The sequence below is a fragment of the Somniosus microcephalus genome, chromosome 17 (assembly GCF_052327205.1).
Source record: "Somniosus microcephalus isolate GS21.2 chromosome 17, FLI_Smic_1.0, whole genome shotgun sequence".
NCBI lineage: Eukaryota > Metazoa > Chordata > Chondrichthyes > Squaliformes > Somniosidae > Somniosus > Somniosus microcephalus.
Window position 1 is genome coordinate 13,524,350 of NC_141003.1, and position 13,535 is coordinate 13,537,884.

At 48.4% G+C, this 13,535-nt stretch overlaps 1 protein-coding gene across 1 annotated transcript in view; it reads left to right on the plus strand.

Moving 5' to 3' along the window:
• The window catches only part of sspn (sarcospan (Kras oncogene-associated gene)), a 42,847-nt gene that overhangs the window by 4,669 nt on the left and 24,643 nt on the right, over nt 1-13,535 (plus strand). Inside the window, exon 2 of the mRNA XM_086009951.1 lies at nt 11,978-12,064. Coding sequence (XP_085866077.1) covers nt 11,978-12,064 — 87 coding nt within the window. The remainder of the gene's footprint in view (nt 1-11,977; nt 12,065-13,535) is intronic.

A 13,535-nucleotide genomic window follows, 5' to 3' on the forward strand; every position in this document is an offset into this window, starting at 1 on the left:
CATAATCCAAAAGGCTGTAACTTTTAATGGGGTATTTAACAGCGATATTACCGCAGAAAAGCCTAAGTTCTCGTCAGTTTCACTGATTACACTGATTGCAGTCTATGGCGGGGGTGGGGGGGAGTCCACAGCACAGTCAGTGTCGGAGCAGTGAATGACTGACCCCAACTTCAGGATTTCCGCGTTAGGATACACATGTGCTACATCCTGAAGTTGCGGACAGTTTCAAAGGGGTAATAACAGCGAACGCTGTTCGGTCGCTGTTATTACCCACTGCAAATTCCGGGCCATTGTTCTTTCACCCTTGGGACCTGGGTTTGAATTCAACCCAGGCTGATGGGAGGAAATCCTGTCCAGCATGTAAGCTATAAAGGTCCTACAGGGAATGAACTGGGCAGTTTCAAGCCATCTCACCGTAAATGTCTATCTAAGGCAGTGGCTTTCAAACTGTGTGTGGATCATCTGCAAATATTGACAAGCTCCTTGGGAGCTCCTGTCCTAATTTTAAAAAGACAGTGTCAACTCACAACTCCCCAGATAATGAAGCAGTCCATGCCCGCATGCAGCAAGACCTGGACGACATTCAGGCTTGGGCTGATAAGTAGCAGGTAACATTCACGCCACACAAGTGCCGGGCAATGACTATCTCCAACAAGCGAGAGTCTAACCACCGCCCTTATCATTCAACGGCATTACCATCATCGAATCCCCCACCATCAACATCCTGGGCGTCATCATTGACCAGAAACTGAACTGGACCAGCCACATAAATACTGTTGCAACAACAGCAGGTCAGAGGCTGGGTATTCTGCAGCGAGTGTCTCACCTCCTGACTCCCCAAAGCCTTTCCACCATCTACAGGACACAAGTCAGGAGTGTGATGGAATAATCTCCAATTGCCTGGATGAGTGCAGCTCCAACAACACCCAAGAAGCTCGACACCATCCAGAACAAAGCAGCCCGCTTGATTGTCACCCCAGTCACCACCTTAAACATTCACTCCCTCCACCACCGGCGTACCGTGGCTGCAGTGTGTACCATCTACAAAATGCACAGCAGCAACTCGCCAAGGCTTCTTCGGCAGCACCTCCCAAACCTGCGACCTCTACCACCTAGAAGCACAAGGGCAGCGGGCGCATGGGAACACCATCACTTGTAAGTTCCCCTCCAAGTTACACACCATCCTGACTTGGAAATATATCGCCGTTCCTTCATCATCGCTGGTTCAAAATCCTGGAACTCCCTCCCTAACAGCACTGTGGGAGCACCTTCACCACACGGACTGCAGCAGTTCAAGAAGGCAGCTCACCACCACCTTCTCAAGGGCAATTAGGGATGGGCAATAAATGCTAGCCTTGCCAGCGACGTCCACATCCAAGGAACAATTTTTTTAAAAACTACCCAAAGGAAAACAGTGGGGGGGAAAAACTATTCTATTACGGTGTATTGCAACAGAAAGGCCGTACAAGCAAAATCAGAAATCTGATGACAGTTTGACAGAAATGTAACAACTTCAAGGATTTCCCTTGCAGTTTGAAAGCCAATGGTTTAAGATGCAAACCTGCTGTGTTAGTTAGGCTTCATTAGTACTCTGACCTGTAGCCAGAGTGCCCTTGGAAACCCTACCTCCTTATGGTCAAACTGCCCTGATTATATAGCGTTGCCAACTCTGGTTAGACGTATTCCTGGCATTTCATCACATGACCTGCTGCCTCCAACCGCCCCGCCGTTACACTCCCTCCATCGATCGCCTAAAACGCCCATCCTCGAACTTTACCGCCTTCCGCCACCAATTTCAAGGCAAGCCGACTCCTCATTACCTGATTGGATGATTCTTGACTGTCTGTCAAACAGCCTTTTTTTCCAATTTGGAATATGTTTATATCTCTATATCTTATATATTAAAAGGATACATCTGTCTGTCTGTCTGCCTGTCTGTCTGTCCTTCGGTGCGTCTGTCCGGCTATACACTCTAAAGTTATAAAGCGTACCTACATGTGCATTACATCAAAAGAAAGCTTACGATTCCGGAACGGTCATAAGCGTATTTACGTTTCGGCGAGACAAAAATTGCACCCGCGGTATCCAAAAAACATTCAAAATTCCGCTCATTAGCACCTCATTATCCGCTCATTAGCAATAGAGTGACGTCGAGGTCGACCAATCGTACGGTCGAGCGACCCGACGGTCGACCAATCGCTGCATGGCGGGGGCGGGTTCCTGGCGCGTGCGGGCGAGCCCTCCTAGAGTCGAGTGACGGGAGGATTGACCAATCCTACGCTTTGGTGACCTAACGGTCGACCAATCGGTGCGTGTGTGGGTGGGCCTTATCGTTCTGAACCGAGGTGAGTCGCCGCCATCTTGATTCCAAACTTTTCATTTCTTTTTCCCGCTTTCTGCGTCTTTAAAAAAAAAGTTGCTTTGAAAACACATAGGCCTAGAAATTCAGTTGGGCGCCGTTTGGGGCGCCAAGCTCGCCTGGGTGCCGGAATTACCGCTGCGAGCGGAGCCACTTGCGCCATCCCGATATTCAGTTTCTGCGCCCCAAACGGAAACGGGGCCGCTACTCGAGGCTCCCCGCGCCCCGCTTGGGGCGCTCACCCTGAATATCGGCGCGCTAAGGGCCACAGCGCCACACGCTGCGGCACGGCACGCTGCGGTACTGCAGGCCTTCCACTGTTAAGGGGGAGGTGCCTGCAACAGCGCGATCCCCGCTCGCGAGTGCCGGCAAATGAGCCCGGCACCAAGGAGAAGTGCCGGGCTCTCGGGAAACAGCCGGCAATGCCGCGGGGGGGTGGGGTTTAGGAGGCCGGGGACGGAGGTGCTGGCAGGCGGCCGCCGAAAAAGCGGCCGCTCCGCACCTCCACCTTAACCTGCGCCACTACCGCCACAGGTAGGCCCTGTGAACCGGTCGCGATTTGCGACCGGCGTTGAAGAGGCGGGCGCGACCAAATATGGTGATCGGGGCGGGAGCGGGGTGCTGCGCACACCGATGACGTCATCGGTGGCGGTGCAGCGCTACAGGCTAACGCCGCCATTAGCGCCCCGCTAAATATCGCGGGAGGTGTGGCCAGTGGCGCTAAAGCCACTGAGTGCCCTCTTTGGGCGCTAACTGGTGGCGCAGCCCACTGAATTTCTAGGCCATATTGTTTTAAAAAAAAGTTAATTACTTTCTAAATATTTTATCTAATCTCATTAATTTTCCTACCTTTCCCCGTTTTTGCAGATAGGCCTCGAAGCCTGGGCGTCTGTTGCCAGCCATGCTGGACCCTAGGCAATTGTTTTGTGGCAAGCTCCTCCCACCCCTCACCCCCCCACCCCCACGCTGGGCCCGATTCCGAACCAGCGACCAGCCATCTTGGTAAAGGCTGGCTGGGCTCACTGCAAGCTCCTCGCGGTTCATGGGGGGGGGGGCGGGGCTCGGGAGGGGAGGGGGAGCGGAGAGGGTTACCCCAGCAACCGGGCTCGCCAGCCGCAATCGGCCGCTCAGGCCCAGGCCCGGAGATCGGGAGGCGGAGAGGGGAGGAGGGTTACCAAGGCAACCGGGCCCGGCCAGCCGCAATCGGCCGCTCAGGCCCAGGCCCGGAGATCGGGAGGCGGAGAAGGGAGGAGGGTTACCAAGGCAACCGGGCCCGGCCAGCCGCAATCGGCCGTCTCAGGCTCGGCCTCGGGAGGGCGGGGCTCGGGCTCACCGGGGCGCTGCGCTCGGCATGTCAGTGCGTGGGGCGGCATGGAGCTCAGCGGAGCCATCGCCGGCAGAGGGGAGAGGGTCTGCTGGCTCCCCCACTCCCTTTCTCCCCCCCTCCTTCCCCCACCTCCCCCACCCCTCCCCTCTGCCCCTCCCCTCCCCCTCCCCCCCTTCCTCCCCCCTCCCCTTCCTACACCCCTCCCCTTCCTCCCCCCTCCCCTCCCTCCTCCCCCGCCCCTCCTCTCCCCTTCCTCCCCCCCTCCCCTTCCTCCCCCCCTCCCCTTCCTCCCCCCTCCCCTTCCTCCCCCCTTCCTCCCCCCTCCCCCTCCCCTCCCCTCCTCCCCCTCCCCTCCCCTCCCCCTCCCCTCCCCCTCCCCTACCCTCCCCTTCCCCTCCCCTCCCGTCCCCCTCCCCTTCCCCTCAGTCATGCTCTCTCTCCCCCCCTTCCCCCCTTCCCCCTTCCCCTCCTTCCCCCCTTCCCAGTCGCTCTCTCTCTTCCCCCCCAGTCGCTCTCTCTCTTCCCCACCAGTCGCTCTCTCTCTTCCCCCCCAGTCGCTCTCTCTCTTCCCCCCAGTCGCTCTCTCTCTTCCCCCCATCGCTCTCTCTCTTCCCCCCCGTCGCTCTCTCTCTTCCCCCCCAGTCGCTCTCTCTCTTCCCCCCCAGTCACTCGCTCTTTTCCCCCCCAGTCGCTCTCTCTCTTCCCCCCCCAGTCGCTCTCTCTCTTCCCCCCCGTCGCTCTCTCTCTTCCCCCCCAGTCTCTCTCTCTCTTCCCCCCCCAGTCGCTCTCTCTTCCCCCCCAGTCGCTCTCTCTCTTCCCCCCCAGTCGCTCTCTCTCTCTCTTCCAACAACAACATGCCCTCGAAAAAGCCTCGGCACCGCCGGGCACTCCAGCTAGTATATATATAAAATGAGTCTGTCTGTCTGTGTGTCTGCGCACGGTAAACTCAAAAGTTATAGATCGTACTTACACATATGCTATATCAAAAGAAAGCTTATGATTAGGGGAGTGTCATAGGCGTGTTTATTTTTTGGTCATACAAAAATTGTTCGGACAGTTTACAAAAAACAGACAAAATCCGGTCATTTTAACAAAGCTTCTTCGGCGTGACTGACGAGTGGATGGACCAATCGACGGGCCGCATTAGCATTGAGTGACGTGATGGTTGACCAATCCTACGGGGGAACCGCGGTATGATGCGTCACGGGGGGCGTTTCATGGCGTGTGTGGGCGGGGCCTAAGCCTGCGGCCTGCCGTGAGTGCGGGACCGGGAAAAGAGAGGGAAGGAGAGAGAGAGAGAGGGAAGGAGAGAGAGAGAGAGAGGGAAGGAGAGAGAGAGAGAGAGTGAAGGAGAGAGAGAGAGAGGGAAGGAGAGAGAGAGAGGGAAGGAGAGAGAGCAAGAGGGAAGGAGAGAGTGAGGGAAGGAGGTAGAGAAGAGAGGAAGACACCCCGGGGAAGGGGTTGGACTCAGAGCCCGGCCGCGGTGACACGGAGCCCCCGTGCGCGGCCTAGCACCTCAAGCCCGGTCTGACTCACCTCAGCTCAGCTCCCGCGCCAGCCCGCCAGCGCCGCTCCCCCGCTCGCTGTCTCTCGGGCTCTCGGACCACGCGGTTCTCTCTGTCTCTGTCTCTGTATCTCTTTCCCATCTCTCTCTCCTTCCCCCTCTCTCTCTCTCTCCTTCCCCCTCTCTCTCCTTCCCTCTCTCTCTCTTTCCCTCTCTCTCTCTCTCCTTCCCTCTCTCTCTCCTCTCTCTCTCCCTCCCCTTCCCTCTCTCCTCTCTCTGTCTCTCCTTCCCTCTCTCTCTCTCTCTCCTTACCCCCCTCTCTCTCTCTCTCCTTCCCCCCTCTCTCTCTCTCTCTCTCCTTCCCCCCCTCTCGCTTCTTCCCCCCCTCTCTCTCTCTCTCCTTCCCGCCCTCTCTCTCTCTCTCTCTCTCTCTCCTTCCCCCTCCCTCTCCCTCTCTCATTAATGTCAATGATAACATTGCAAAATTATAATTCTGCTTGCTACCTCCAAATTCACATAGAAGGAAAACTGTAAAACCTGGAGTATATGGCTACTGGTGATCCCCATTAACAAAAAACGAAGTTAAACAACCACCTCCTGGGTGCTTAGCAAGAGTTCTTCAATCCCAACAGTTTTATAAACAGTTTTATAAACATGGCAGAGGGTTCTTCAGTTCCCTCGGCAACGCCGGGTACTCCAGTTAGTAACTAATAAATAAGTGTTTACAGAAAATGGATGAAATACTATTTACTAACGGCCCTGTGATCTTTCTCCCGGGTGTTGCTCACCGCTGTGTCCTGGAGATGAATCTTTAATTCCTGGAGACTCCAGGGCAGCCCTGGAGGGTTGGCAACTCTATGTTTATGGTGCTTCCAGAAACATGGGGGAAAAGCGTTCCAGCTTCCGGCCTTTTTCCTGGCCACCAGACCAAAAGGTCACGTTCTTCTGTTTTTCTAGTTTCGATTCCTACTGTCTTAAATTGGCCTCTTCCTGTTATTTTAAAAGATTTATAAGATTCTGAAGGGGCTTGACAGGGTATAGGCAGAGAGGATGTTTCCCCTCGTGGGGGAATCTAGAACTAGGGGGCATAATTTCAGAATAAGGGGGCACCCTTATAAATAGGAAATGAGGAGAAATTTATTTTTTCAGAGGGTGGTGAATCTTTGGAATTCTCTTCCCCAGAGAGCTGTGGAGGCTGGGTCATTGACTATATTTAATGTGGAGGTAGACAGATTTTCGAACGATAAGAGAGTCAAGTGTTATGGGGAGCGGGCAGGGAAGTGGAGTTGAGGCCAAGATCAGATCAGCCATGATCTTATTGAATGGCGGAGCAGGCTCGAGGGGCCAAATGACCAACTCCTGCTCCTAAGTCTTATGTTCTTATAAAACTGAGTAACACTGGGAAAGAATAACAGGCACTGTGGGCAGTGCTTTTCTGATGTTGGGTGTGATGTACGTGACTGGGGAAATTTAAACCACTGACCGCTTTTTAGTAAATATAAAGTCAGAATATATCAGTTGGCCCAGGTAGACTAAAACTAACCCACCGGTGAGTTAAAACTATGTAGGCAATACACTTAAATACATCTGTACAGGATAACTCAATGAGATTGAGTGACATTGTAAATAGAACAAATCCAGGGAACAATAGACCAGTTAGCTTAATGTTGGTGGTAGGAAAGATCATCGAGTCATAGAACCTTACAGCACAGAAGGAGGCCATTCGGCCCATCGTGCCTGTGCTGGCTCTTTGAAAGAGCCGTCGTGCTCAGTCCCACCCCCCGCTTTGTGTCCGTAACCCTGTGAGTTCCTCATCCTCCAGAACCCGTCCAACTCCCTTTTAAAATTATTGATGGAATCAGCTTCCACCACCTGTTCAGGTCGAGCGATCCCGATCCCAACAACACTGAGTGAAAAAATTTCTCCTCATCTCCCCTCTAGATCTTTCACCAGTGATTTTAAATCTGTGACCTCTGGTTATTGACCCACTCACCAGAGGGAATAGTTTTTCTCGATCTACTCCATCAAAACCTCTCATCATCTTGTAAACCTCCATTAGGTCACCTCTTAACCTTCTCTGTTCCAAGGAGAACAGTCCTAACTTTTCCAACCTCTCCTCATAACTGAAGTCCCTGATCCCTGGTAACATCCTGGTAAACCTCCTCTCTACCCTCTCTAAGGCCTTGACATCTTTGTGAAGTGTGGGGCCCAGAATTGTCCACAATACTCCAGCTGAGGCCTAACCCGTGAATTATAAAGTTCCAGCCTGATCACTTTGTTTTTATATTCTATTCCTCTTTATAAACCCAAGTAACCCACATGCTTTTTTAACCACCTTATCAACTTGTCCTGTCACCTTTAAGGATTTGTGTACATGGACACCAAGGTCTCTCTGCTCATCTACACTTCTCCAGATCGAGCTATTTATAGTTCACTGTCTTTCCATATTAGTTCTCCCAAAGTGCATCACTTCACACTTCTCCGTATTGAACGCCATCTGCCGTGCTTCTGCCCATTTCACCATCCTGTCTGTGTCATCCTGAAGCGTGATCTACTACTTTGCCAAGTTTAGTATCATCTGTAAACTTTATAATGTTGCTCCCTACACTCGAGTCTAGGTAATCTAGATAATGGAATTTCTCCTCAAAGATGTAATAGTAAAACATCTAGAAACCGAAAATATAATAAAGAGTCAGCACGGATTTCAAAATGGAAAAAAAGATTGACAAGGATGATACCGGAACTGAAAGGTTGTACCTATCAGGAAAGATTGAAAAAGCTGCGGATCTTTTCTCTAGAAAGGAGAAGGCTGAGGGGTGACCTGATAGAAGTCTTCATGATTATGAAAGGACTCGATAGGGTAGATGTAGAGAAGATATTTTCACTTGTGGGGAGTCCAAAACTAGCGGTCATAAATATAAGACAGTCAGCAATAAATCCAATCAGGAGAATGGTGAGAATGTGGAATCCGTTACCACGTGGAGTAGTTGAGGTGATTAGCATTGATATATTTAAGAGGAAGCTAGATAAACACATGAGGGAGAAAGGAATAGAAGGATATGCTGATAGGGTGAGATGAAGAGGGATGGGGGGAGGCTCGTGTGGAGCATAACCACCAGCATGGACCAGTTGGACCGAATGGCCTGTTTCTCTGCTGTATCTTCTATGTAAAGTGATGCATTTCAGTACTATAGATAGTTGAAATGGAAAAGCCCATTTTAGACCATTGCCTATGAGTGGAGAGGCGGAATGTGGACTTTCAACAAGAGCGCTTTTTATTCCCAAACTGCTTCTTCTCCGGCAAGATAGAAAAATGTTATAGTGTCCCTCCCAAGCCCTCAACTCATTGTTGAGAGCCCCTTGGGTTAATTTCCTCCCACAATCCAGAACTGATAGGCCAAGCCTCTCAGTGCTAGAGCATAGAGAAAACCTTGTGAAGATACGATCAATGTAGAAGTCCCTCAGCAGAATAATATGACTAATACACACAGGTGCATGGCCTGTGTTATTTTATAAATGTGTAGGTTTTGAATTTCACAGTTGTGATTTATTGAACCAGTGGCAAATAAATTATTATTGATACCCATAGAATAAAGATTAATGAACTGTAATATGATAAAATTCCTATAAAGATTAACTTTTATTTAGTAATAATGAATTTGAGATTATCCTGTCCACATCATAATGGCAAAATTATTAACTAGTTTACTAGAACAATAGTTTAATAGTTTTTGCAATAACCATGAATGGGGCTTTATTTCATAGCTGGATATTGGCGGCAGTGCAGTCAGAACCTTGTTATTGTTGGAAGCTCACTGCTCATTGTTGGCATAGTTTCATGCACCATTCGGTTTTCCCCACAGCACATTTTCCTTATCTCCTTCACTTGCAATAAGCCCAGCTGCATCTTTGCTTTGCTTTGCTTTACTCTTCTTAGACTCACTCCTTGGCTAAACTTAAAAATTTCCTCTTCTTTTGAAATGTCATTTTTTTCTTGTCCAAGTCTCAGATCCATAATCATAATCTTTATTCAGTTCTCTCTTATCCTAGATTTGCCCCTTTCCCCTGTCCTGATAGGCGCTCTGTCCTTTTGGCCTTAGCACATGCAGACGGCGAGACAGATGCACTCAGTTTCCCTTTCTCCATTCTCTGATAATGCTTTGAGCAGTGGTCGCCAATACAGACGCAAATCCATGTCATGTTGCACAGTTATTGTAACAGAGTGAGCCTTTAGGATGGACAACAAGCCCAGACACTCATATTATTGTAATACCCCAATACACTTACAGCAATTAAAAGTAAAACTAATAATAGTACTCAGACTTTGTCTGTTGAAGGTTTAGGAATATAGAACATAGGAACAGGAGCAGGCCATTCAGCCCCTTGAGCCTGCTCCAGCAGTCAATTAGATCATGACTGATCTGCACCTCAACTTCATTTACCTGGTTGTTGAAGAACGGTTGCCTTAATGTTTGCACAATTAGAAATGTTTACACGTAAGAATTGTCGCTCAGGGTATTTCCTTTCCACTGAAGGGCCTCCATTCTCAGCTGCTTTGCCTGCAAGTCCTTCCTGGGCCATAGCCTACAGCTGAGAGGCTGGATTGGTGGCTCGGCTGTAGGTCAAGTTAGAAGTTACTACACTGAAATAGGCCATTCGGCCCACAAGTTCGTGGCATCATTTACCCTCCATGCGAGCAAATAATTCTAATCACATTAATCCACCTTGTTCCCATATCCCTGCAAACCCTTTTCCTTCAACAACCTATCCAATCTAATCTGGGATATTGACATCGTTTCTGCCTTATCCGTTAACCCTAGAAGTGAATTCCACAGCTTCACAACTCTCTGTGTGAAGATGTTTCTCCAGCCCTCTGTTCTAAATCTCTTACATTAAATCTTGTATCGTTCATGACCCCTCAAGTACTGGAAACAGGTCGTTTATCAGGGACCAGACGTCAAGGCTGCATGGCCATCATAACAGCAGAAAACGCTGGAAATACTCAGCAGGCCAGGCAGCATCCGTGGAAAGAGAAACAGAGTTAACGTTTCAGGTCTGGGACCCTTCGTCAGACAAGGGGTCATCGACCTGAAACGTTAACTCTGTTTCTCTCTCCACAGATGTTGCCTGGCCTGCTGAGTTTTTCCAGCGTTTTCTGTTGCTATTTCGGATTTCCAGCATCCGCAGTATTTTGCTATCGTCCTGCATGGCCATCAACCTGGTATGTGATGCAAGACTTCCTTTCTGATTTTCCCCCCGCTTCCTTGCAAGGCGATTAACTCCCTGTGCAACACAACTAAAACTCGAGGAAAGGCAAATCAAACCTGCGTTCGAGTGGATATAAAGCACGTATGCAAACATTTCTAAGGGCTGAGGGTCTGAAGGAGCAGCTTTGCACTGCAGTTTAAACTGGTCTCTAAAAGTTTAACAAGGCTGCTTTTAGTTTTGAACAGAGGAAAATACATTTGCAAACCGGCTCAGCCGGCCACTCAGTTGCATCAAACCGCTACGCAGCGGCTCAAGAAGGCGGCCCACCACCACCTTCTCAGGGCAACTAGGGATGGGCAATAAATGCCAGCCTTGCCAGCGATGCCCACATCTCGAGAATGAAAATTGAACTGTTTCTATCTTGCACTATTTCCTGCCATATGGTTATAGACGCTTCCTTTCGGTTTTCTCAACTTTGAAAAACAGTTTCTCTTGCCAATACATTGGAAGTTAGGAATAGGGGGCCTTACAGGGTTGGCATATTATAACTTGAGGCAGGGAGTTTTTTTACACGTACAGGGCCTCACAAAGGGAATTCCAGAGCAGGCAGACTGGAATTCCCCATACGAATGGAAAATGATAACCATCTTGCATTTCTCAAGTGCGATTATGGATGTGGTTTAGGATTTTAATTTGAATGATTCTGGCTGTCATGCTGGCCCAGTACGTCACCACACATGTTCCCATCCACTTTTAATTTGGGGTGAAACATATAAGATTGTGAGGGGGCTTGATCGGGTGGATGCGGGGAGGATGTTTCCACTGATGGGTGAGACTAGAACTAGGGGGCATAATCTTAGAATAAGGGGCTGCCCTTTCAAAACTGAGATGAGGAGAAACTTCTTCACTCAGAGGGTAGTAAATCTATGGAATTTGCTACCTCAGAGAGCTGTGGAAGCTGTGACATTAAATAAATTTAAAACGGAGATAGACAGTTTCCTAGCTGATAAGGGAATTAGGGGTTACGGGGAGCGGGCAGGGAAGTGGACGTGAGTCTAGGTTCGGATCAGCCATGATCCTATTGAATGGCGGAGCGGGCCTGAGGGGCCGTATGGCCTACTCCTGCTCCTACTTCTTATGTTCTTATGTGTCAAGGCCGGGATGGATTGCTTCGGACACTGCCTGTCAGTCACATCACCCAGTTTAGGTCTCCCCCACATAAATGCTTCATGTAAGATAGAAATAAAAAGCTTGCACAAACTCGACTTGCCAAGAAGGATACATAACCACAGATTAAAAGCTTGCACATTCTACTTTGAGCAGGGTGCCCATTAATTAAAGCACGTTGCATTTTAGAATAATGTAGAGGTTCCAGTCATTGAGTACTATATAAATATTGCTTGCCTAATGTACATAATGGAAGCCAATTAAACATTCAGCACATGTAGAGTATTAACATTTATTCCAGAATCAGTGATTATTGCAGAAAGAGGAAAGACTGAGTTATACTCTGTAATAAGCAATATTGCGCTTTAAAAAAAAAGTCTAAATGTTTCACAATTGAATTTTTATTTTCCAGATCTGTTTGGCTGCCTTGCTTGGGTTTTATATGTACTGCATCACATACCAGGTTGATGAGGAGACAGTGCTTCAGTTTATAATAAAGGTAATTGATGACTGACATAGTAATGAAATCAAATAATCGGCATGTAGTCAAGTCTCATTAACCCAGCTGATGATGGGGTTTGAGAACAACCTTGGTTCTGGCCGCTTGCCAGTTTGCTTAATCTGGTGAGATATCCCTTCACTTCACATCTGGGTCATAACGCTTTACCACTGTAGTTAATGGAATGCCTGAAGCTGATGAATTGGAAGTGTAATTGCTGCTATCTGGTCAGATTGTCCTTTACACTCGCCAGACAGGTAATCATTTTTTCTACACATCCATTGCCAAGTTCAGGTGGTACAGAATAGATTCACCAATAGTGAAAAATGTAGTGAATTATTCTAAAAGTATTTATTTATCTTGAAAAAGTTTGATGGCGTCAATCTCACTTGGTTGGACGTCTTATCAATTGAACATTTCTGGTGAGTAAATAGAAACTTAAATAGCAACTTAGCTCCAGCAGGAAATTAATTTATGTCATTACTCATTTCTCTCTATTTAATTTCTATGGGTGTTTTAAAATATATATTTTTTGGTTAAGAGCACTGACTTAGATCAGCTAGCTTACCATAACACCTGTTGCTATGAAACAATATGGGTAAATGATTTAACGAGGTACTCATAGTTCTTGTATAAAGTCCCTCTTCCATGACATCAGTTTCATTAATTAAATGTAGATGATGTAATTGGGACGGACTTTGGCCAGAGACTGCGGGCTCCACTGACATTTACTTGCTCCCCCGCCAAGATAAGAAAGATGCAACGTGAAGCTAAGAGAAATTAGAATCAGAAGAGAAACAAGCACTAGACTAAATGGCCTCCCCATTGGGGTTTGAAGAGATGCTTTATTTCTGGCAATCCTCATTATATAAAATAATAGGAACAGATTTTTCCATGCCCCATCAGGAGAAAGTGTTCCAAAAAAAATGTACACACAAAATGAGCTCTCTTTCTTTTTGACTTCAAAGTGAATTTCGGTGGGGAGTTATACATTTCCCTGCTCTTGCACATCCCCGATTTCTTTCACCCCACCATTGGCGGCCGTGCCTTCAGCTGTCTAGGTCCTAAGCTCTGGAACTGCATCCCTAAACCTCTCCGCTTCTCCACCTCTCTCTTCTCCTTTAAGATGCTCCTTAAAACACATCTCTTTGCCCAAGCCCTGTCCTAATATCTCTTTATGTGGCTCGGTGTCAAATTTTGTTTGATAAACACTCCTGTGAAGCACCTTGGGACGTTTTACTACGTTAAAGGCGCTGTATAAATGCAATTTGTTGTTAATCCTCACCTTTATCATCTACATCTTCAAATCATTGAAAGTGAAGATTGCGAAGTACCAAAAGGTTCGTACTCTCACTTTCCATTTTGTGAGTGCAATTGTAAACATTGTCACCCCTCCCGGCCAATTTTTCCAGCCAATGCATGGAACAGAGACAGCTACACTGTTGTAGCTTGCCTGTGAGGTGGCCGTGAA